The sequence below is a fragment of the Andrographis paniculata genome, unplaced genomic scaffold (genome assembly GCF_009805555.1).
Source record: "Andrographis paniculata isolate CXL003 unplaced genomic scaffold, ASM980555v1 Contig66END, whole genome shotgun sequence".
Taxonomy (NCBI): domain Eukaryota; kingdom Viridiplantae; phylum Streptophyta; class Magnoliopsida; order Lamiales; family Acanthaceae; genus Andrographis; species Andrographis paniculata.
In genome coordinates this window covers 4344261-4368629 of record NW_026137602.1, presented here as the reverse complement: position 1 = coordinate 4368629, position 24369 = coordinate 4344261, and the positions used below count along the sequence as shown (strand labels likewise).

Below are 24369 nucleotides of genomic sequence, written 5' to 3'. Positions count from 1 at the left end.
AAAATAATATTATAAATATTTTTAAATTTATATTAATTATACGAAAATAATATCAATATAAACATATTTATAGAAAAAATATATGCCTTTAATTATCATTTAAATATAATATTTTTAATATCTCTTATGAAAACTTCTAATGGGCTCTTTTATGTTTTGATAATTTGATATATGAATATTTGTTTGATTTAACATTTTACATGAACACAAATATCATACCTTTTGTTTTTCTAAAAAAATCAAAAATAAAAAATCAAAGGTAATTAGTTCACGGAAGAGGAAAGTATACAAGTTTTCAGACCCGTTACATGTTAATATCTCATTTTCAAAATAAATCATTATCGGACCTAGTATTTTAAAATAATAATAATCTCTAAATAACTCAACAGTTCTATACCGTACCATGATTTTCAAGGTACAAAGGAAAAGTATAAATAAAAATAAAATCACAATTTACTATAACCAAACAGGGCATATACAACAACATAATGCATGAAATTACAGTTGTTGGGAGTGAGCAGAAGAAATATGTATCGAAGCATAACTTTTTTTCTTTTTTTTTTTCCTTCTCAAACTTAAATCACCGCAATGATATTCAAAAGACATGCCTGAAATTGATGTCACAGAACAATGCTCCATCAGGCAGCAGCCATGGATGAACTCAATCTTTGGATCTGTCAACATTAATGAATCAATCAACGGACATTGCAAATCGAAATAAAAATCATATAGATATACAAATATGAGTTCATGGGGTTATAAATGAGACCATACCTTGTTCACAAGCATGTTCACTTGCTCTCTGTACATTTCCTTCATATCGATTATGTCGGCACGAAGTTCTTCCAACTACACAAAACACACTTGTCAGCACTTGCAGGCGATACCGTGTGTGATTGTAAACAAAACAGCCTTACTTGGTCAGAATTGGAATGATTAATAACAGCACGGTACGTTTGCTAACTATAGAATCTATGGTACAACAACGAACTTCGTCGAATTTGGAGATGACATCAAGTTTCGGTTCCAATTACTGGCCGCAATTACACTGTGTTTGTCTTAAATTTGATTTAAGAAGTAAGGTTTAGATTCCAATATATGCCGTCATGGACTTTTCTTATCCTAAGATTTCACGACCTTCGAACCACCCTTGTAATAATAATTTCGCCCAACATCAAACAAACTCCACTTTGGTAAACTGTCTAGTAAAAACGTAATTTGGTTGTGCAATAGAAGGAAAAGCTGATGTACCTCTTCGTCTCGCTCTCCCATCAACTCTAGTGCTGCTGAATGCCTCCGTCTAAGTAATTCTAGTTCTGCTCGTATCCCCGGAAGTTCAGCAGCTTCTGCACGCAATTTTTCACACTGCACCATGTATAATTATATATCAATAAGCCTGTGGTCTTATTGAGAAATTATGAAAAGCATCGCCGTGGGGCTATTTGGGAAAATGTAAAGATGCACACATCTTATTTTGCTCAAATAATTTATTGATTTTCCAATATTGAAATAATATCTTCCTCTATGCTACGAACAATTTTAGTAGTTGGGGGAAAAAAAGGAGTAACCAAATGAATGCATTGCTGACAGAGAAAAATACGACTCACAAAACATCTCACCTGTGCAGTCATCTTAACCAACTCCTCGGCAAGTGAGTCGCGGATGGATTCCATAGATGCCTGGACAATGACAAAGTATAATTATAAGGATATTAGAAAACTTAGTTAGAAATGACTCTTGTTGCAGTCAAGAGTGTAAGTGACCCGACAGAATCAATTAAGGATGCAAGAATTGACAGTACAGAAAGGGGTAAATCGATTTACAAATTGCAGAAACAAACTCCAGAAGGAATTCATAGAATTGCAGAAGCAAACATACCAATCTGGACATGTAAGAAGCAAGTTCCCCCTCCTTTTGACGAAGGGCAGCCTCGAATGCATTTGATGTCATGCTCCTCATATAATATGGACTAAATGTACTCTCTGCTACACTTCTATGTTCAGATAAATTCTCAGATGATTCCAGCGTTGTTTGTAGAAAATAGCTTTCTTCCATACTGCTCACACTACTTGCACTTGAAAGCTTACGAGCTGAGCCTGTTAAAGTTCATTGTCAAGTGCATTGAGATTATACATGCAAAATAATTGCATGGGCTAACCAGTGAAATACCGTTCTCATATGAAGCTGACTTATGCCTCGTTAATGGGCTTTGATCAGGAGCAACAGGAGCCTGCAGCCGAGCAGCATTTTCCTGCTCCAATCGAGCAGCTTTTTCTCGCTCTAGATCCTGTTCAAATAGCAACCATTTTGTAAAATGGAAATTAATGAAACTCATGAGTTAATAGAAAATCCATGACAAGAAGAAATATAGGAAGAGAAGGGTGAATATTGTAGTTTCTCATGGCTATAGAGTATAGCCTACTACGTTAGTGCGGTCAGCACGTGAAGAATTTGTAGAAAAATATCTGATTTATAATTTTTTAGTCAAGATATCGTTATGGTACTGCATGGGATCGACCATATGCATCACATGTTTCCATTATGTTCGACCGGATCACATCACACATGTTCTCGTCTATATATAACATTTGATCAAGAAATTTCCTTTTTACTTATGTTTTCAAAACTGTTTTCTCACTATTTATCCAAAAAAAGAATTCTTTATAAAATAAATCAGATTCAAAACCTATATTTCATTTCAAAAAATTACAGAAAGTAGATTTGGCAATTTTACCTGTTGCAGAAGTTCCTGATGCATCCGTGCCTCTTGCAATTCTTCCTTGTGCTTTCTCTTTAGCTCCCTAATTTCTTCCTCTAATTGATGGGCACGACCTTCTTGAGTATCAGCTTCCTCCTTGAGAGCAAGATATTCCTGCCGGTGTTCTGATGCTCTTTGTCTCTCCTTTTCAAGAGATTTGGTTAGCTGTGTCTGCTCGGTTCTCAGGCAGGAGATCTGCAGTGCTTTCCTAGCGTAAGCAAAATATTGAAATGAACCATAGCATATAAACTAAGAGTACTAGCAGCAGGGAAGAAACCTGAGCTTCAAGAACATTTATACGAGATAAAGTTTGAGTTAATCGCTCATTAATGGACCGCTCCTTTTCCTCTGAAGCTGCAGCTTTGGCCTCAGCTTCCTGTTCATTATATCACGACAGTATTTGGATGCGAAAAGCTTGAAGCATGAAGACCAAAAAAAATAAAGTGTGTTATAAAAACCTGAAGTCGTGAGTTCAGAGATCTCTCAACAGCAGCCCAAGCTTCAGCTTTTCTAGCAGCTGTTTCCTGAAGCAAAAATTAGGTTAAGCATGCATACAAGTGTTATACATAAAGGACTAAGTAATTACTCAGTAGAACCTGCATAGCTTCAATTTGCCTTAAAAGAGGTCTGGTTGAGTCAGGAACTTGGCTTATTAACTCCTCGCACCTACGCTCACTTTCCTAGGGATAGTAGTTTCGGGTGAGATCACAGGTATTCATATCCTCTTCTTTCAATAAAAATCCAACCAACCTGATATCTCTTTTGAAGATCTTCAATGTCCCTACGGAGCATATCTTCTCTAAATACAGCCTGAAACAGAATGAATATATTGTCAAAGAAAAAATTTATGTGTGCATTAGTAACCCCCTTACTGCCATACACTCAGATATCTCACCTGCTGCTCCTTTCTGCTTAAAGTTTGCCTAAGTTCTTCAAGGGTCTGAACTAGCATACTTTCACGTTCTTCAGCTTCTCTAAGACGAGTTTCCACCTCAGTTCTTGCTTCAGTGTTAGCCCGTGCCTCAGCTAATGCTTCAGCTTCCTTTGCTGCATTCAGAGCATTTGTATAGTATTCTTTTTGAGCTGCAAGTTCATCTTGGTGTTTTTCTACTGTTTCTTGGAGCAACTTCTCGGTTTCTGCCTTGTCTCTTTTGACGCTCTCTACTTTATTCTCTTCAACCTAGTAGACACATCCATAAGTGTATCAATTCATATGAATAATATAAACATTAAACATAGAAAATGTTGAAAAATAAAAAAAAAAAAAGATGAAAGCAATGCACTTGTGATCAAGATTTTTAAGCTTGGATTAACTAAAGCAATAGCTTATCAAAACATTAAGTTGCAGCTATATAATACTACATCTAGCACTGCAGGCAAAAGACATACTAACAGTTATGTACATTCATATTGAAATCAGCTGTCATGAGAGAAGAAACATAATCAAGATAGGAACTAAATAGTGTTCTCCTCGTATATATAATTCAGTAGCACATGTTCTTTACCATCCACTGTATTAGGAATTACCATGTCAAATGCAACAAAGGTGTAGTGTACGCTTGTTCTCTTATGGCCTAGTTCTTACTTTTACTCTTATTATATGCATATGTTTTAAAAAATATGCTCCTTATCAAATTATTTCAATGGGATGGTGGCAACACAAGCAGTCCTATGCCCTGAGTCTAAATTTCACTGGTAATCAAATTCCAAAAGATGTAAATAAGTGAAACAACTGGCATGATAGGTAATAGATGATCAAGTTACAGCTAGTTTTTGTTAAATTAAACCCATGTACAAAAGAAAACTGACCTGGAGCTTTGTAAGCAATCCCTTCTTCTCTTCCTCAAGCTCTCTGATCTAGCTTTCAACAAAAAATGTTTCAAAAAAATGTCTAATGGCCATGACTTGTGTTAAGCATAACAGAAAGAATGTCAGTTTCAAAGATTAGAAACCGATACCAAATCAGCATACCTGTGCCCTTAACTTTCTTATCTGAGCCTCCTGAGCAGCTTGTTTTTTTGAGAGCTCTTCACCTGGAGATTATCGGATGAATGGTGAAATAATTCAAAACTATTTTGAAACTATTCAGGACAGGACTAAAAAAAAGCACCCAACACCCAAGAAAATGAAGGAAAGAAGAGAAAGGCCGAAGAACTGAATATCAACTATCTACTTATTAGCCATAATAAGCTGATCTATATTAATGAGAATCATCCAGTAACAATGCTTTAATTCATTCATAGATGTTATTTCTGCTGTCTGATATTCTACCATAATTGGAGTCATCCTTCACTGAGGAAACAAGTTCTAATTTTTATTTAACACGGAGAAACTTCCACCCCAGTTAAACATGTTAGATCAAGATTCATGGAACTTATTGACAGTGTTGTAACATAGCACTTCCCACCTTCAGCCATCACTTGGCTAATTATCTCATCCTTTTCCTTCAAAAGAGCGGCAGCATCACTTTTTTTACTCTGTTCCCTACGAAGTGTATCCCTTTCCTTAGTGAGAGCATACACCTAAAATATATACAAGGCAGGGAGAAAAATATATATTATAATATGAACGTCGAATATCAAGATAACCAGTAAACATGTCATTAGCTAGCTCAGGAGCATAAATAATGCTTCAAGACTATCGGTAATCTAAAAATATCACCATTGATAGTGTAAATAATTACAAGATGGATCAAGCATGTTCATTGCATCTGAAAGTAAAGAAGAAATAGATCTAAACATACCTTTCTCTCAAGTGTTGCCACCCTCTGATGATACTCCTCCCGTAGGGATTCAGTCTCACTTTCATTTGATTTTCTCTGAAAATTACTTAAAATAGTTTGTCATAACTTAGATATGACTACCTGCAGGCATATGCATTAAAACATATGCACATAACAACTTATAACGATGAAGCATTAACTCACCCTCAGATCATCAATCACTGCTTTTAGCTGCTCATTCTCATTCATTAACTTTGCAATCTCATCAGCCTTGGCCTGGCAGATAATATAAAAATCAGATTCATATTTGTTATAAATAAGAGTAATGGAAATTTTACGGCCCCTATGATTTAATAATGCAATACAAAGATATAACAGTGACTCTTCAAATGAATCAGGGAAAAATCGAATCTTTTAGAGCCATATGATGACCTACAGCTCCATGTTGCGACCATGTCAAAAGAGCTTTATACATCCAATAATAATTTGAGGAATAACTGAAATATCCCAGACTCCTGCGTATTATCTTTCCAATTAATCAAGTAGCAGCTTAACATTGAGAACAGGTAAATAGATGCATCTCTTCATTAGAATTCTTCTGCACTTGAAATGCCACAATTAATCCAACCACCTCACATTATAAAAACTTCGACCTAAACAGCAGCTATGTGTTTCACCTTAACAAACATTGCCTTTTGTTTTCTAGGTAACATTTCAAAATTATTTTATTTAGCATGCAATGCAATCATTTTGCAGTTACTATCTCATAAAGCCAATAATTTGCTGGATTAATACCTGAGCTTGCTTAGCAGCTCCCTGCAATGCAGTTTCCATCATTTTCATTTCCTTCTTCACTTTCTCCAATTCAACCATCGAACCAGTAATGTCTGGTGAATCTCTCATTGTGCTCACGTGTTGTTCTACAACAGTGCTATTATTGCCTGTCAGCTTCTTTTGGCCAATGGGATGAGAAATAGCATTCTCCTGATTTGCAACCAGATTAAATGTTGCTTCCAAGGCCTCCACTTCTTTAGTTTGTAAACTGGCCAAATTATCTCCAGAGCTATCTTCTGCATCTCCATGGGGATGATCAGGAGCCGATGGCTCTCTATTCTCATCATGGCCATCAGGTGATGACTCATACGGAGCTTGAGCTGGAAGTACTTCTATAGCTTCTTCTTCTGCTTTCTCTTCTTCTTTTTCTTTTTTGTCTTCATCCTGTTTATCTACAGCCTCTGGAAAATTAGTTTTGTCCTCTACCATAGGTTCAACATGATCGATATGACTAGTGGATTCCAGTTTAACCGACTCCAACGATGCAGGTGGTGCTTCGTCCAATCTCTCCCCTTCTATAAAATTACTTGCAGATTCAGTTTGCTCAACCAGAACCGGTTTTTGTTCAGCTGCTTCAACGGAATTTAATGGTGAAGCCACCTCAACTTCACTGTCGCCTGTAGAAACTTTATCTGGATCCCCACTGCCATCTCCAGTCTCCTCAGTTTTTTTCTCCACATCAGCCTTTCCATCTAAAATGTGTTCATTAGCTTTACTAGCTGAGCCATCATTCTCAACTCTTTCTTCTTCCTCTGCAGGAGACGGGGCCTCCGACAAATCAGGCTTTGCCAATGATTCAGACTCCTCTTCCCCATCTTTCTGCCCAATAAATCCCATAATGGGTTCAAACAATGCCCTCCTGTCTGTCGCCGAAGGCCATAACCCCGATGCTGTTAAGAAGAAACCATGGATTTATATCAAAACTGATAATCATAGCCCCAACACAATAGTTTTTTAACAAATCTGAAGAAAGGTATGCAAACATTAATTTCTATACAGAAGCTAGGAAATTATGAATTAGCTGCAACTCTTAATTAGCTAGCTGCATCATGATCTAGCCACAATCCTTGCATTTAATAAACAGCATGCCAAAGTATAACTGCGAGTTAACGATTAAATGAAGCTAGTGAATACAATTACTGAATTACAAATCTACTAAAGAACTATACCTTCCGTACCGCTCCCGGAACCACTCGGTTTCTCCTCAAATCCAAGTGCAGTATCGAAATTCTTCTCGATGCTCTTGACACTCTCGCTGAGCTTATTCACTGCCCCAGCCAAATCCGGGAAATTCCCTAGATTCCCCAAATTTACTTTCCCACTAAACCACGCCATTTATTCGATCACCTTACTTGATCCAGCACTCAGAACATCGCACTCGCTTCACCCAACACAGCGCGATCAACAATAATCACAGCTTCATCACCCGATCAATCCAGGTAAGAGTCCTAAACTACAAACGCCCAATCCAACCAATCAAATCCAGTCAGTCGAGAGAAGACTGCGGATTGCGAGATTCGCGGAATCTCCGACGGACACTGGATTGACGAACTAGATCGAACAGGGCGGACGCGGCGCGATCGTAGCTCAAAACGAGTGATTAGATGCAATTTGGGGTCGAATAGAAGTTGGGATCTGATGAACGGTGGCGGGTATTCGGGTACTACCGTCGGGTACGGATCAGCCCCATATTATAAATAAATTAATATAATAATAATTAATGGGTCTCTAACTTAAGGCCCAGCAATAAAAGTGGGCTTAAAATATTTTCCTTTTTTCTTTATGTACCACCATGTCGATAATTTACTTTTGATTTTTGCTTTTTTTTTTTTTAGTAGACCAAATTTAATAATATGCTTAATAGAGTTTTAAAATTTTGAAAAAACAAAATTTAAAAAAAAAATTAAAAAAAAATTATAAAGTTCTTGTTATTATTATTTTAGTTTGATTTTTATTTTTATTTATAATAATTATTTGATGTAGTATTTATAAAATAAAATAATAGTATCTCCGTCTCATGTACCATGTCCAGGTTGTCGCTTCTGTCTGTCACTTTTCTTTTTTGAAATGATTACACATTTTAATCTCATTTTAAATTTTTTAAAATTTTTTTAAAAAAAAATTAATTAAACTAATTAGTTATCTTAATCTTAATTTATAATTATATATATTAAAAAATAATTATTTTCACTAATACATTTTTAATTATATATTAATTACACTTATTCTAAAATACAGTGTCTACAGTGTAACAGGCACGGTACGTGGGACGGAGGTAGAATATTTTTATTTATAATTGTGGGTATCAAATGAATGATGAAAAACTTAAGCAATCTCAAGAAATATTTTTTCTAAAAATTCTGATAATTTTAGATATAGTTTTAGTTAAAAAGTAAAATAAAGATAATTTTGTCATTTTAAAAGTAATAATATAACTGTAAAATATAGATATTTTAAAAAATGAAAAAAAAAATTGAAAAAGTAATAATATAACTGTAAAATATAAATATTTTGAAAAATGGAAAAAAAAAATTGAAATTAATAGTTATAAAAAAAAAAATTATTTGTAATTGTACTACTATTTAAAATAAAAATATGTATACTTAGTACTAAGTATATATAATTAACTTATATAAATTTAATGTGTTTTTAAGGAAAAGGAAATTCATAAATAGTAGATTTTGGATTTTTTTAAAAAATAGAAAAATATAAAAAAAAATGAACAAACTTAGAGCTTTTAGTAAAATCATCTGCTTTTAAAAGTAATTAATATTAAAAAAAAAAGAAAAAAAAGATAGAAGCAGAAACAATGGTTTATTAATTTATTTTATTTATTTAAACTTTTGACGTAATACTTGTAAGAAAAAGTATTATATTTTTCTTAAAATGTCCAATGAAAAAAAATTGAAACAAAATAAGTAAATAAATATGTAATTATAAAATTGAACATATTGAAATGTTTTGAGTGAAATTGGGATAATTGTTAATTAAAGTTTGAAGATTAGAGTTTTGCTGTCATAATCACTGATGACGTTTGGTGTAATAATTATTACTCACTTGACAATAAATAAGATTTTAATTATTTATTGTTTGACACGTTGGCAGGTCATATATATATATATACACATTTTTAGGCTGATTTTTATATTTATTTTACAGAATACTACGCATAATATCAATAAAAATATTTAACTATTTTAAAATAATAAAATAAATATTGTTATGATTTTTTATAATTATTAACAATAAATTCATTTAATTTTTGTTAAATACTTAGGTTTAAATCTTTTTTATTTTTGACATTCATGGTATTGAAAAAGATAAAAAAAAAAATAATAAATATTTTTTACTTTAACAAATAAAAATGACAAAATAGCTATTTTTGAATTGGACTAAAGAAATACTCCCTTCGTCTATAAACTAACGTCCTATTTTTCTTATTGGAATGTCCAATAATTATTGTTCTTTTTTTATTTTTATACACAAAATTTACTATTTTACCTTTACTTTATTTACTCTTTTATTTTTTATATACAAGATTAAGGACAAATTTATCATTTTATAACAAAAACTCTAATTGCCTATGTATCAAGAACATTAGAAAATGGTTGGAGGAAGTATATAAACTACACAGCCTGATATCTATTATTATTATTGTTATTTAAATCAAACTTAAAATATAAATATTCTTTTTGTTTTTATCTTAAGACAATATATTATTTTTTTAGTAATAAATTGTAAAATAATAATATTTGTATTATCTAGTAAAAATATTTAGAAAAATTTATAATTTTTTATTATTATGTTTTGTATAAATTAATTATATATTTAATAAATTTATATAAAATCAATAATACTTTAATATTTTATATGCCATGATTTTATTATAATAAAAAATATATATATTTAAATATGATAGATGAAAATAATAATAAAAAGTACAATATATATATAGACAAGATAAGTAAATAAATACATATCCATATTTTCAAGAAACCTTATAAATTTGTGGTTAAAATTGGTTTTATTTAGTGGGCCTTTAAAAGGACAAAACTTTAAACTTCATGACCACAATGTGTCGGATTTTGTGGTCCAATGTATTAAAGAAAATTTAAACATTTTGTTTATTTGTGTATGAATGTAAATTTAAACTTTTAAAATTTATTACTTAAATAGTATTTAAATATTTTTTTCATCTCACTTTAATTTTAATTATAAGAATTTTCAATAGATATATAAATCTAGACAAAGATATTAGTAGTAAATAATTTAAAAATATTTTCATAAAAAATAATTATTGTAGAATATAAATAATTATAAATTAAAATTAAAATAACTAATTAATTTAATTAAAATTATAAATTATAAGTTATAAAATTTAAAATATTATTAAAATATATATTTATTTATTAAAGAAAAAGATAAATTATGTGAAATTGAGTGAGTCGTTTTATTTTATTTTATTTTATTTTTTTATTTTTTTTTGTGTGTGTGTTAAAACTCCACTTTAATTCAAACATTTAAGGCATGTTTGGTTTTGTGTTTTGATATTTTATTTTGATCTAAATAATAATTAATGTGATGTTTTTATAAGGTGTATTTGTTGTGTTTTGGTTTGAGAATTTTTTTTGTACGTAAAGAATAGACAATTGTAAATAATATAAAAATAATGATTGTGTAATATATTAATTATTTTTGAAGAAATGTGTATAAAATATTTTATAAAAGAATCAAACCCTTAATTTCAAAGCACATTTATATATATATATATATATTTATTTATATATTAATTAGGTGAAATAAGTGTTAGATTTTTGTTTATATTCATTTTTATTTTTTTAAAAATTAAATTCTTATAGATTTCAAACTTAAAATTCAAATCAAACAAACAATATGTTTCAAATAATAGATAAGTATTAAAAGAAAAAAAAAACTTTAATACCCAAAAAATCTATAATAATATTGGAAATTATTTTTTACTATATAAGATTAATATAATCAATTAATGAAATAACATGAATTTATTTAGAGATATTTTTTTTTTCAATTTTAAATAAAATTATGTATATAATATTTTATGAAAAAATACTTTTTTTTTTAAAAAAAAATATATCATTTATTATACAATATTTATTCATCAGTAAATTTATCAATACTTTAATAAATCACAATTAATTTATTATTTTTTAATAAAAAATTCATATTATTTTAAGTTCTTTTTTATTTAATATATTATTTATATTAAAATATCAGGTTATTTGTTTATTGTTTTTATTTGAATGTTTTTATATGCTAATGATGAAGAATAATTTTGGTAATATAAGTAATATTTTATGCTCTTATTAAACTTTGAATTTTGTAAGAAAATATTTTTAAAATTATTTATTTGACCGTCTAATCGTACAATTAATGCAATTTATTATAAAATGTGATATTATTAAGTTACTGTATATTACTCTATCTTTCCACCATAATTATGCCTCTGTTTTTTACATTATGAAATACATCATATTAGTAATTAATGCAGTAATGTATGAATATAATTAGGATATTACTTCAATTCTGTCATTAATATTTTATTATATATATATATATTAAATAACAATAATTTTGTTTGGATACCTTTTAATATTTTAACGAGCCACTCGCTATAAATATATTAGTGAAAATAATTTTAATTTTTTTTTAAAAAAATAAGAAATATAGACACTGTAAGTGAGACGGATGAAGTATAATAAAAATATAAATACAATATTATTACAGACAATACTTTGTATATGTTAATATAATACAAACACAGTTTATGAACTAACAACACATATTATAGTCGCATGCAATACATACAAAAGTTGTTTTAAACACGTGACATACTCTTATAAAATACATATATAATTATTGAAAAACAATACATATTTTTATTACACACGACATATGTTGTGCATAATAAAAATATATGTTGTTTGTATACATTATGGGTGCCGATTTGAAAAAATTCAACACCGTAATCATTCATATTTTAATGTGTTTTGTGTTTTAGTAAAATTTTAAATTAAAAAATTATTTAATTTATTTAGGTAGATTTTTTTACAATTTTAAAAAAACATTAAAAATAGTAATAAAATTAAATATTTCATATGAAATTTTTAAAAAATAAAAATTATTGAATAGTGCAATTCAAAAGTGTGCAAATAGTAAATAGTGTTTATAGTATGTTTTGAATAAAAAAATGTTTTGTTTGGAATATTATGTTTGAAATAGTAAAAATTTTAAATTGTTATAATTATTTGACGTTATATAAATAAATATTTGATATAATATTTTGAATAATTTTACTATTTATTCACTATATTAAATGAAAAATAAATACCTCATATAGTAAAAAAATAATTAAATTATGCAAATGAATAGTGAAACAAGATTATTATCACATATGATATATCATAACATTTATGGTAAATATTATTGTATTTTGACCCAAATAAATATAATACTTAATATTATAAGATTTTATACACAAATCTATTATGGAAATAAATTATAAACTTTATCTAAAATATTTAAGATATGCATGCATATTTTATTTGAATTTTTCTTAATTTTTATCATATAATTTTCTCATTTCAATAAGAATTTCATTTTATTTGCTAAAAATCTATCTGTTATTATTCCATATAAAAAACAATAAAAATAAAAATATCCATAGTACACACAAAAAAATGTATATATAAATATACCCTAACATTTTAAAATATGATATATATATATATAAACCTTATCGAAATAAATTTTAATATATATATTTTTTTGTGATATTATTTTTACTTTTATGTTGATATTTTTGAGATGATCCATAGCAATTTAATATAATATTTTGCATAAAAAATATTAATAAATATAATATTACTCCATTTTACATTTGTTATTCTGATTTTAGTTTTAGTTTCGGGTTTTGTATTAATTGAATATCAGTCCAAATAAATCAAAAATTTATTAGGGATGAATATTACGAAGTTTAAGAGTTATGAAAAATTTATTTATAATTTCGGACTGTAAAGTTCCGGTAAAATTTACTTTTAAACAAAACCCCAAACTTTATAGATATTCTTCAAAAAGCTGTTTAGAATAAAGTAATACCGGAAAATAACAAGATGTAAGCGCACATTGTAATAATACATGATGACAAAAATTTAATAAAGAACTATCTAAATAAATATTGATAAACCGAACAATGTGTGTTATTCTAAAATTTTATAAATTGTGTATTTTGATTTTTTTATTAAAAAATTAAAATTAAATTAAAATAATTATTTAATATTATATATATAATTTGTTTTGATATAAAATTATAAAGAAGATTAGTATAGGTAACTAGGAGGAATATTTCACACAATCAAGGGGGTGTTTGATTGTGTTCTTTTAAATAATATTATATTTATAAAAATAAAATATATAAGTGAACTAACCTTCTATAATATTTTTAAATAACATATAATAATTATTTTTTTTCAATATTAGGGTTCCTACCATTCTCCGAAATGCCTAAAAATGGAATGCGCACTAATACACTTGAAGTGGGGCCCGCTCAGTCCAAATACACGCATCTCTACGATATCTAACGGTCAACCTCTACCAGCAATTTTATCGACCGTATTTCATTTGAGAGGTCCGGGACTAGAGATCCAGAACGATCCAGGCCGTCCATTGTGGGCCCAGGGGCTTATTAAGATCTGCGGAATCATTCGCGAAGATCTGTCCCTTCCCCGGTTTTGTTTCATACCCTTAAATGAAAGAAACCCCACACATGTATATATATATATTTATGTATTTATGTATGTATATATATACGTATGTATGTGTGTGTATATAAGAAAAACCCCTAAAAAGTGAGTACAGTAACTGAAAAAGGAAAAAGGAAGAACGAAATGGCCAGATATTCTCTCTCGTCTCCGGCGCTATCACTCTCTCTCGTACTCCGATTTCTGCTTTTTGTGTTTTAGATTTCTGGATTTTTTTTATGAGGATTGTATTTGTATGTGGATTCCGACGATTTTTGTTTGTTTTTTTGGTGGTGATGGTGTTGTGTGTGTAGGCAGGTATATTCGGGGACGGAGGAAGCGCGGAAAGAGGGAGCGGTAGCGGAGGAGGTGTAAGCCTTAAGGAGGAAGCACTGGAGACAATCTACAGTGAGAATTCAGGTCTGGGGAAATCTCGTTCCGAAGATGATTGCGAAATTGTGGCGGAAGGTGAGCGCCGCAGCATTGATCAAATCGAGGACGACGACGACGAGAATAGCTTCGAGAACAGGAAGCGGAAGAGATATCACCGCCACACTCCCGAACAAATCCGCGTAATGGAAGCGTACGTTAGCCTATTTACCCTTTTTGCTTTTTTTTTTTCCCTTCGCTCTTTTGTTGTTGCCTGCGCGGAAAACGTGAACTGCAGAAAATACAGTATTAAATTAAATGTTTATCAATTTGCCTCAAGTTTTGATTCTGCCTTTTAGGGTTTTGGATTTGTCTCGATTGTGTCTTCTGAATTTCAAAGTAAAATTCACACGGAAGAATTTGTCAATTGGGGAAATTTATTCATCATCAGTTATCTAGCAGTTCATCCAAATCAAGTTCTATTCCGGAGCCAAATACAGGAAGACATTGTCACAGTTTGTAGTGTACCACCAGATTTTTATTAAAAAGGAGAAAAGAAAAAAAGCAAGCAAATACTATAAAAATTAGTATCGTTTAGCACGTTTTTCTTGATATGTAAAAGACAAAATAGTTTCACCTTTGTACGACTGTGACATTTAAGTATATAGTATTATATATAGTCTTTTTTTCTGGTGCAGACATGCAAGTGGGATATTTGTCCTCTCTGTCATTTCTTTTTGTGTGTATATATTCAAATGAATAATTTATTTATATACGTGCATACAACTGATATACACATGAAATTTCATACACGAACTGAATCGTGATACAGTTCAACTTAAGTTTTCATATACCCAATTGCTTTGATTATTTATGTGCAGGTTATTTAAGGAGTGTCCTCATCCAGATGAGAAGCAGAGGGTGCAGCTGAGCAATAAATTGGGGCTCAATCCTAGACAGGTCAAATTCTGGTTTCAAAACCGCAGAACACAAATCAAGGTATATCAGTGCACTTAGTTCATGAATCAAGCTATTTATAATCACAATATGTGTAGCTGTTGGCAACCAAACTAAATGAGATTGAGCTTTTGTATGCAAAAAAAAGAGAATGAAAGTTTTAGAACCTGATATATTTATTATATGCATGAAATATTTGCAATTATGATTATGCATATTTTTTATACAAATGGTTTATATATGTGTCTCTTTTGTATAGAATATATTCTCATGCTTGTGTGTGTGTGTGTGATGCATATATTTATAGGGATATCAGCACATGAAATAGAGAGTTGTATATCTTGTCTATGCAGGCAATACAGGAACGCCATGAAAACTCCATCTTGAAAACTGAAATCGAAAAGCTTCGTGAAGAAAACCAGGCTATGAGGGAAGTCATCAAGGGTGCAACTTGTCTGAGCTGCGGTGTTGCTACTTCCAACGACGATTCCATGACAAACAACGCTGATCATGAGCACAAGCTTAGAATTGAAAACGCTAGACTCAAAGCCGAGGTCTGGATCAAAACACTCCACAACCATTTCAAAATATATATCATACAATTTTTTCTTGTGTTTAGATTCATTTTTATGTACAGGTTGAGAAACTGAGGACAATTGTCGAAAATCATCCTCCTGGACTATCGCCGAAAGCTTCTTCACACTCATCAGGAACTGAGCTAGAAAGCAAAAGCTCATTAGATTTCCATGCTGGAAGTTTTGGCCTTGAGAAAACACGCATACTGGATGCTGCGAATCGAGCAATGGATGAACTTCACAAAATGGCCACTCATAAAGAACGACTATGGATTAAAAGTTATGAAACGGGGCGTGAAATACTAAACTATGATGAGTACATGAAAGAGTGTCTTGGCAACCACAACACCAGTGTAATGCAGGCGAAGAAATCCATAGAAGCATCGAGAGAAAGCGCAATCATCTTTGTTGATCTGCCATGGCTAATTCAGAGTTTTATGGATGCAGTGAGATTATTTACTTGAATAACACAATCTGGTATAATCTTTTTGATAAAGATCCAACGATGTGCTTTCATCATTTTTGCAGAATCAATGGAAAGAGTTGTTTCCTTGTCTGGTTTCAAAGGCCGCGACTTTAGATTTCATCTGCAACGGAGATGGCCCTAACAAACACGGTGCTGCACAGTTGGTATAACGCATATTACTCGAAACAAGTTCTTGAATTTGTTACCGTGCTTATAAGGTTTTGAATTCTTTTCAATTCTCTTAGATGTTTGCAGAGATCCAAATGCTGACCCCATTAGTACCCTCCCGAGAAGTGTATTTTGTTAGGTACTGCAAGCAACTGAGTGCCAATCAGTGGGGAATCGTCGACGTTTCCGTCGACAAGGTCGATGACAACATCGACGCATCTCTGTCGAAATGCAGAAAGAGACCATCTGGTTGCATCATAGAGGATAAATCCAATGGCCACTGTAAGGTTTGTGCAAGATTGAAAATTTATATCATCGCAGCCGTCCGTCTCAGAGCCGTATCTTGATTAAATCGAATTTTCAGGTGACGTGGGTCGAGCACTTGGAATGCCAAAAGAACACCGTTCATTCCCTTTACCGAACCATAGTTACAAGCGGATTAGCGTTCGGCGCAGAGCACTGGATTTCGACATTGCAGCAGCAGTGTGAAAGACTCGTATTCTTTGTCGCCACAAACATTCCGAACAACGATTCGAGCGGTATGAAATTTAGAACATCCTTTGCCAAAAACTATTAAATTAAAACGAATGTTCATCGACACAGGCGTTTCTACACTCGTCGCAAGAAAAAGCATTTTGAAACTGGCGCAGAGAATGACCTGTAACTTCTCCAGAGCTGTCGGAGCATCGAGCCATAACTCGTGGAGCAAGATCACCGGCAAAACCGGGGCTGAAGTCAGAGTGGCCTCCCGGAAGAACCTGAATGACCCGGGCGAGCCTCTCGGGACAATCTTGTCCGCAGTTTCTTGTGTCTGGTTCCCCGTTTCTCACAAGGTCCTCTTCGACTTCCTGAGAGACGAAAATCGAAGAAAGGAGGTAAACAATCGGTTCGGAAAATCATCCTTTAGCTGCAACCGATTGTGTTTAATTCGTTCTTTTACCTTTTGCATCAACTTCAGTGGGACATAATGTCGATCGGATTCACCATGAAGTCCGTCGTCAACCTCGCCAAAGGCCAGGATCACGGGAATGCAGTCACCGCCATGGTTAGTCCCCTCCGCCCTTTAAACAAATTGAGTAGTTTGCTCGATCCGGTTCGTTAACACTCGGCTTGCGGATGGCTCGATTGAACTCATTAATAATATTATTTTTTTATTATTTTATATATTAATTTATAAATTAAAAATATATAATTCAAGTCGAACTTGAACGTTACGTGTCGAGCTCGAACAACATATATTCGAGTTTATCCGGCTTGTTTAACAGTTCTACTTCAAACTCTTCTCTCGAATGCAATGCAGGCGACGACAACAGCCGACAACGCGCACAGCTCGTGGATGCTGCAAGATAGCTCGACGAACGCGTTCCAATCGATGGTGGTCTACTCGTGCGTTGACAGCAACGGGATGCAGTCTGTGATGTCCGGCTGCGACTCCAGCAACATCACAGTTCTTCCATCGGGATTCTCCATTCTCCCGGACGGCCTCGAGTCAAGGCCTTCCGTCATCAGTTCAAGCGCGGAGGGCGGCGCGGGACGAGGGTCGTTGCTGACCACGGCCTTTCAGGTACTCATAAGTAACTCTCCTACAGCAAAGCTTGATTTGGATTCTATGGAGTCTGTCAATGCTCTCATTTCTTGCACAGTTGAGAACATTAGGAGATGTTTGCAGTGTGATGACTAACTGACCTAACTCACTATTTTATGCAAAATACTTAAAGAAAAAGCAATACAGTACAATAGCAACAGCAACAGCAACTTTAGTATTTTTATTCCATTATTTCCATAACTACATTATAGTTAGTTAGTTAGAATGAGCAGGAAGCTATATGGATTCCAACTATTTTATTACTGTTATTATTAGTATATACTGTATACATATCGATTGCCATTTTACTTGTATTTTAGGATTTATTTACTCATTTCAACGACAAATGTATTATCTTTAATAAAAAATTACATTTAATTCTATATAAAGTTTTGTACATAATTTTATAAGGATATATAAACTTGTTATAGTATAGTTTTATAATACTCCTTCGTTAAACTAAATTTTTTATTTATTTTTTATATATTATCTTTAAATATTAATTATTATATTAAAATATTATATAATTTTTTTTAAAATAAAATAAAATTCTATCAATGTGTTTTAATTTGTATGTTGGATGGAAATATTATTTCAAATAATTTTTTCAAGGAAAAGCCTGTATAACCAAAATTTGTAATTAAAATTACTAATGGACAGTCCATTGTGCTTCAATCCATGATTTACCACTGCAATTCTAAACACATTATTATCTAATAATTAAGATTTAATGGTAACATTTAAATTTCAAATATAATTTACACAAAACTATCCTATTTATATTATAGATCAAATAAAAAAAAATATTGCCATTCTTCCATAAGTCTTAATACAAGAAATGTGAAAAATTAGTTTCAAATTCAGAGTACCAAATCCCTTTTTCTTAAAAAGAAAATTGGATAACCACGAATGGCCAACAGCCTTTTCACCCAGAGCTCTCAGACTCCAACGGAATCCCGAGCTCCTGCTCCGGCGGCGGCGCGTCTTCATCCCCGCCCTTCGAACTCCGCCGGCTGGGCACCGGTATGGCCCAGAATGATTTTGTCTTGCTAATCGGCCGGCCTTTCTCGAGCTGAACGTAATCCCCAACCTGAAACTGGTTCAACGGGTCATGCGCCTGGTACGTCTTCTTCTTCCTCACGCGGCGCTTGTACTTTGGGTGTGGCGCCAGGCGCGTGACCTCCACGGCCACCGTCTTGTCGTTGGTGGAGCAGACGACTATCCCTTGGAGTGTCTTCATCGCTTTGATCACGGGGAGCCTCGCCGGCGCCGCCGCGGGGGCGGCGATTGAGGAGCACGACTTGAACCGATTGATTGAGGAGCCGCCATGGAGGAACGGAGAAGTTAGGGTTAGGGTTTTGAATTGGGGAATCGAAGAAGTGATTTGAAGCATCGTCGAAATTTGGGGAAAGATAAGATTAGGAGAGAGGGCGAAGACGCTGAAAAATTTGTGTTCCTGCTGGAAGATAAAAGCGCGTTTTTATTAATTTAGCGATTTCGTTTTTTTGAAAACGCGACTTCTGAGAAAGCCCGGCCCATAAGTCCAAGCCCAATAGTGAAATAAAAAGAAAAGAATCCCAAATAGGATGGATAGGCTTATCACCTCAGTCCACGTGGCATTTCTTAAATGGCAATCGATATTTCTAGAATAAAATCTGATTTCCACGTGGCACGCTGATATCCAATCGAACAGATGAAAAGCATCCACAGGCCATCGAATTCGCATTTGAATCAAAGCAGTCGGTTTTTTTCGCCTACCGGAAATGGCTTCGCTCGCAACGTTTGCTGCAGCTCAACCCACCGTCGTCAGAGGACTCGCCGGAAGCTCCATTGCCGGAACTAAGCTCCATGTCAGGTCACCGCGTGTTGGTTTGAAGCGCTCCAACCGCAGGTACATTTGTGAATTTTTCTAGTTCGATGGGGAACACTGACGGTCTAGTTTGATCCTTAGAGAGCGTAGAAGTTATAATCGTAGTTTCGCATGAAGTTAGTGCTGTTTTTTCAAGCTCCACTATGATATTTCAACGTTTAGAATTATATGATTTGGTATGATATGATTGAATTCTATGAAATCAGAGGCATACAACGGTTTTGTGAATAATATGAAATTCAGTGGAGCGTATAAGTTATAATCGTAGTTTCGTATGTGATGTAGTGCTGTTTTTATCAATCTTAACCCTGATTTTACAACATGTAGAATATGAATTTGTTCGATATGATTGAATTCTATGAAATCAGAGGAATATAACGGTTCTGTGAATAATATAAAATTCAGTGGAGCGTTGATTTAGGAGTTTGGTTCTGATATTTGTAATTCAATAAATACGTAGTTGTTTTGAACTTTTGATGATGAACATAGGGAAAACTACCTGTATCTATTGTCTATATTGAACAAATTTAGGTGTTCATCATATTCCTACCACTGGAATATCATTTTGCAGGGCTGGCGCTGTGGTTGCAAGCTATGGTGAGAACAGTGTGTACTTTGATTTGGATGACATTGCCAACACCACTGGCCAATGGGATGTGTACGGAAACGATGGACCTTCACCATACAATGCTCTTCAGGTATGTATAATTCTGTTCTACTTAATCGTTTCCCTTGCTCAATTACATGTTAACAATGCTTGTAGCTTATCGGCATTCCCTGAATTGGAGCGGAGTTTTGCTTCTTTTTTGTACATTGCAATTGATAATAATATAATATTACTATATGATGTGATATTTTATAAGAGAAAAAATGTAGTTGACGTCACGTTTTTGAAAAAATTACTATAAATGAATAATGTCAAAATTTTTGAATAAACAAATTTTGGTCATCGCTTTATTAGATACATTAAGATTGGCTGTAAGTATGTTGGTTTCAAATCTATCCTTTTACCTTTAACATCCATGATTATTCGAAGATATAAATTTCATTGAGGTCAAGATTTACTCGAAACTCCATAAGTGTGAGTATTCAGTTTGTACGATTTTCAATTTTTGCAGAGCAAGTTCTTCCTAACATTTGCGGCTCCTTTCACCAAGAGAGGGTTGTTGCTCAAATTCTTGTTACTCGGTGGTGGCGCTTTGCTCGCTTACGTGAGCTCCCAAGCGTCGGGAGATGTCCTACCAATCGTCAAGGGCCCTCAACTTCCACCCAAACCCGGGCCGCGTGGAAAAATCTAAATTCATTCGATCTAAACTTGTCAGTCTATTTACCATGTATGATATTTGATTTTACAGCTTTGTAAGTATTTCTTGAACCTACTTGTGACAGTGTTAATCAGCATCGGATCTTCAATCATACGCTCGATTGTTTCGTAAGTTTTACTTTTAATCTATGCCTTTTAACACTTTTGAGCACATCTTTAGTAACGTGAAACAGAGGTGTGTAGCTACTATATGAATGATTGGTAAAAACAGTTCATTAGTATACTTCAATATCTATTCGTATGTACCGACTCTTCCTATGTACAGATGAATGAGTTACATAGCGATGAATAGATAGGCCTCTACGACTCGACCATTTTATATACACATCGATGCATTAGCTTTATATCTTTAGTTCGCGAGTCTTGTTAGTTTGTCTCCCTTGTATTAGTCGACAATTTTGTCTAGGCTGCGTAAGTCGATTAGTGGCGCGCTCTAGGGCTCTTTAAGCCGCCGAGATTCTCTAGCCTCTCGATGTATGATACTTTTCTGTTCGGGTTGATGTTCGGTGATTTGCTAAGTTGCTTCACTTCGGGCTCGTCTTGTTGTACATCTTTATTCGCTTCTGTTTCCGACTGATCTATATTCCATCCCATGAAATCTAGCAGTGTCTTTGAGCTAGGAGTCGTCGCAGAGTTCATGCTTTCGTCGTCTTTAGTGTGCGATAGCCTCTGCAGTACGATCTTAGCTACGGAGCCTTCTTTCGGGGTGTTTTTTCTTTGGTCCGAGACCGATTCTCTAGCATTACAGTCGGCTTGTATGACGTCGTCTATTCTCGACAAGACGTTGAACGCTAGGCTTTCTATAACTCTCGAATAGCTTTCGAGAACTGCATGCCCTACATCCTGCGCGATCGAGAAAGATGGAAGAAAGAAAACTATGTTAGTATGAAACACTCGATTCTAAGGTACGTCGATAAACTGATACGGTTCGATTTCATAATCCTTCCTACTCTGTTGTATTGGATCTTGCAGATATCGAGATCCGACTGAGGAATCCCGGGGAACCGATGCTTGAGAATTAGCAATATAGTCTCGGCTCGATCTTCCAACACCTCCCGCTTTTCTGCGCTCACGCCGGAGCCCCACGAGGACTTGCTGTCTTTAGCATTCATCTTCCTTCTCCATATTACGATCGATGCCTCGATCTTGTTCTTGAAGTCGAGTATCTTGTGCTCGGATGACAAGTCTTGCGACGAAAGCAGACAGTCGGGATCGAAGAAATCTTCGGTGATGCTTTTGTATATCCCGTCTCCAAGACTCGCTCTTCCGTTCTATTCGAAAGATGAGACAGAGAGGTGAGGAATTATACGTTATGTAATACAACCGTCGACTAATCGAGGTTCTTTCTTGTCTAGTCGTCGTACCTTTGGCAGTGCGTCGATGTAGTTTTCTGGAATCTCCATTTCTGCTAGAACCTGAGCGTTTATCGCCATTGCGGCTTTCAGCACTTGGTTCACTGAATCCTTCTGATACTGCAGCCATTTCCTCGTGGATTCGGACAAACCGTTCGGAGGAACCTTAGGAATAGGAAGCCACCATTTGTCGTCTTTCCTTTTCTCTTTCGAATCATCGTCGGTCTTTGATGCGTAGTAGAACTCGTTTTGGTCTTTGAAGTTGTCCAAACAATCCTACATATCATCGTCGAACATCAGTTAAGTGGTGTTGCTACACATTTGCGAGAAAATTTGGATTAAGAAAGAGTCTGAGAGGTGTTGGAGCTGACTAGAAGCATTCCGTCGAGCTTGCGCAGCGCCGGGACGTTCATCCGGAGATCGTTCCTCTGCCTTGTTACCATAATCTGGATTAAGAGTTTGTTAATTATTCCCAACACATATATAAAGTCTGGTTTCTAGAATGTTTGGTTACCTCCATGGCGCTCCCGTCCTTGGCTTTTTGCTTGGAAGGAACGAATTCGACGATGTGATCTGTGACTGATAAGAGCCAGTCGATCTCTTTCCTCCACCGCGATCGTTTCTCTGGATGCATCGGCTCTAATTTCTTCATTTCTCCGAATGCAGATGCTGGATTGGATTGAATTGAATTTCGATTCAGGTAAACAAGCATGAATTGATTGCGTTTGATGTTGATTAAGGTATATGTAGGTAGTTAATCGATCTGAATCCATGTTTTTGAAGGAAAATCGAAGATTAAAAAGGATGGATGGATTATAGGTACGTACCTGCTAAATTTGTGATAGCGTTTGACAAAGCGAGAGCTGATGAAACACCTTTTCCCCCTCCGGACATGTCCTCGCCGAGAAGCAATTTTCCGAACTTCTCCTTCATCGATTCCATATCTGCGTTGCGTTTAGATTGTGGAAATCAATTAATTCGATTTGATTCAATTTAATTGCAGATTATCGATGGATTGGATTGGATTGAACGATTGAAATCTGAATAGGCGACGAATCGATCAAGTAAGTATGCACTTGCCTGATTTAAGCTTTTCTATTTCGTCGTCGGACTCCATTGCCGGCAGTGTTCGTGGTCGAATCCTTAGGTCTGTTTTTGACGATTATCCTCATGCATAATAATTTGGAGGATTCTGCTACGGCAGGACGTGCGGCGGATCTCTCCTCCCCGCCTCCATTGCATCATTTTTTCATAATCTACGGGAAATGTAGAATGAAAAAATACATATACAATACACAATCTGCAATCTGCAACACGAGTGCCTCTCTGTTACAACATAATAATAATTATGGCTTAGAAATTTTGCAATGGAGAAATGAGAAAAAGGCCTAAAACAGCATATCTCTAATCTATGATATCGTCGTTCTTCTGCCTTTTCTTTATTTAATTTTTTTGGATTAGTTTGATGGAGAGATGATGTTGGGAAAATGGTTGGAATTTTAGGACAGGTAAGAATTTTGACGACCAACACCAACGCGAGTACATCACATTACATGACACAAGGGAAAATAATATTATATAATTAATAAATATATAGGGTGTGTTTGTTTGGGA

The 24369-nt window shown here is 33.7% G+C and overlaps 5 protein-coding genes across 5 annotated transcripts; 2 read left to right on the top strand and 3 right to left on the bottom strand.

Moving 5' to 3' along the window:
• Positions 1 to 319: 319 nt before the first annotated feature.
• Positions 320 to 7942, bottom strand: LOC127262932 (golgin candidate 5). The gene is made up of 19 exons (XM_051291800.1): positions 7484 to 7942; positions 6276 to 7204; positions 5685 to 5756; positions 5502 to 5576; positions 5166 to 5280; positions 4730 to 4791; positions 4568 to 4615; positions 3654 to 3938; positions 3509 to 3568; positions 3355 to 3438; positions 3217 to 3282; positions 3036 to 3134; positions 2735 to 2953; positions 2170 to 2287; positions 1879 to 2096; positions 1620 to 1679; positions 1252 to 1365; positions 775 to 849; positions 320 to 674 (listed from the first exon to the last, which is right to left on the bottom strand). Exons 1-19 carry the CDS (start codon positions 7647 to 7649, stop codon positions 639 to 641), a joined length of 2901 nt encoding a protein of 966 aa, XP_051147757.1. The 5' UTR covers positions 7650 to 7942; the 3' UTR covers positions 320 to 638.
• A 6224-nt stretch (positions 7943 to 14166) lies between these two features.
• Positions 14167 to 18452, top strand: LOC127262727 (homeobox-leucine zipper protein GLABRA 2-like). The gene is made up of 11 exons (XM_051291522.1): positions 14167 to 14281; positions 14404 to 14672; positions 15340 to 15457; positions 15769 to 15969; positions 16053 to 16436; positions 16519 to 16620; positions 16702 to 16911; positions 16989 to 17163; positions 17228 to 17499; positions 17583 to 17669; positions 17925 to 18452. The coding sequence occupies exons 1-11, from the start codon at positions 14237 to 14239 to the stop codon at positions 18303 to 18305; spliced, it is 2244 nt and encodes a 747-aa protein (XP_051147479.1). The 5' UTR covers positions 14167 to 14236; the 3' UTR covers positions 18306 to 18452.
• A 551-nt stretch (positions 18453 to 19003) lies between these two features.
• LOC127262824 (30S ribosomal protein S17, chloroplastic) lies at positions 19004 to 19674 on the bottom strand. The gene has a single exon (XM_051291656.1). The coding sequence runs from the start codon at positions 19600 to 19602 to the stop codon at positions 19135 to 19137; it is 468 nt and encodes a 155-aa protein (XP_051147613.1). The 5' UTR covers positions 19603 to 19674; the 3' UTR covers positions 19004 to 19134.
• A 254-nt stretch (positions 19675 to 19928) lies between these two features.
• Positions 19929 to 21495, top strand: LOC127262825 (photosystem I reaction center subunit VI, chloroplastic-like). Its single transcript, XM_051291657.1, has 3 exons — positions 19929 to 20100; positions 20651 to 20777; positions 21198 to 21495. Exons 1-3 carry the CDS (start codon positions 19973 to 19975, stop codon positions 21375 to 21377), a joined length of 435 nt encoding a protein of 144 aa, XP_051147614.1. The 5' UTR covers positions 19929 to 19972; the 3' UTR covers positions 21378 to 21495.
• Positions 21496 to 21653: 158 nt separating this feature from the next.
• LOC127262821 (rop guanine nucleotide exchange factor 12-like) lies at positions 21654 to 23973 on the bottom strand. Its single transcript, XM_051291654.1, has 7 exons — positions 23836 to 23973; positions 23583 to 23699; positions 23270 to 23424; positions 23127 to 23201; positions 22768 to 23031; positions 22354 to 22674; positions 21654 to 22246 (listed from the first exon to the last, which is right to left on the bottom strand). Exons 1-7 carry the CDS (start codon positions 23870 to 23872, stop codon positions 21824 to 21826), a joined length of 1392 nt encoding a protein of 463 aa, XP_051147611.1. The 5' UTR covers positions 23873 to 23973; the 3' UTR covers positions 21654 to 21823.
• Positions 23974 to 24369: the final 396 nt, after the last annotated feature.

What these genes read in the sequence shown, in the direction of transcription:
- LOC127262932 (XM_051291800.1), bottom strand. Translation starts at nt 7,649, where the DNA reads ATGGCGTGGTTTAGTGGGAAAGTAAATTTGGGGAATCTAGGGAATTTC. An exon ending in CTCTGAACTCACGACTTCAG is followed by an intron (nt 3,135 to 3,216) that starts GTTTTTATAACA and finishes TATAATGAACAG; the next exon opens with GAAGCTGAGGCCAAAGCTGC. An exon ending in TGAACATGCTTGTGAACAAG is followed by an intron (nt 675 to 774) that starts GTATGGTCTCAT and finishes TAATGTTGACAG; the next exon opens with ATCCAAAGATTGAGTTCATC.
- LOC127262727 (XM_051291522.1), top strand. Translation starts at nt 14,237, where the DNA reads ATGGCCAGATATTCTCTCTCGTCTCCGGCGCTATCACTCTCTCTC. An exon ending in CAAATCCGCGTAATGGAAGC is followed by an intron (nt 14,673 to 15,339) that starts GTACGTTAGCCT and finishes ATTTATGTGCAG; the next exon opens with GTTATTTAAGGAGTGTCCTC. An exon ending in TCCGAACAACGATTCGAGCG is followed by an intron (nt 17,164 to 17,227) that starts GTATGAAATTTA and finishes TCATCGACACAG; the next exon opens with GCGTTTCTACACTCGTCGCA.
- LOC127262824 (XM_051291656.1), bottom strand. Translation starts at nt 19,602, where the DNA reads ATGCTTCAAATCACTTCTTCGATTCCCCAATTCAAAACCCTAACCCTA.
- LOC127262825 (XM_051291657.1), top strand. Translation starts at nt 19,973, where the DNA reads ATGGCTTCGCTCGCAACGTTTGCTGCAGCTCAACCCACCGTCGTCAGA. An exon ending in TTGAAGCGCTCCAACCGCAG is followed by an intron (nt 20,101 to 20,650) that starts GTACATTTGTGA and finishes ATCATTTTGCAG; the next exon opens with GGCTGGCGCTGTGGTTGCAA. An exon ending in CACCATACAATGCTCTTCAG is followed by an intron (nt 20,778 to 21,197) that starts GTATGTATAATT and finishes CAATTTTTGCAG; the next exon opens with AGCAAGTTCTTCCTAACATT.
- LOC127262821 (XM_051291654.1), bottom strand. Translation starts at nt 23,872, where the DNA reads ATGGAGTCCGACGACGAAATAGAAAAGCTTAAATCAG. An exon ending in AGGACGGGAGCGCCATGGAG is followed by an intron (nt 23,202 to 23,269) that starts GTAACCAAACAT and finishes CTCTTAATCCAG; the next exon opens with ATTATGGTAACAAGGCAGAG. An exon ending in ACATCGACGCACTGCCAAAG is followed by an intron (nt 22,675 to 22,767) that starts GTACGACGACTA and finishes TCTTTCGAATAG; the next exon opens with AACGGAAGAGCGAGTCTTGG.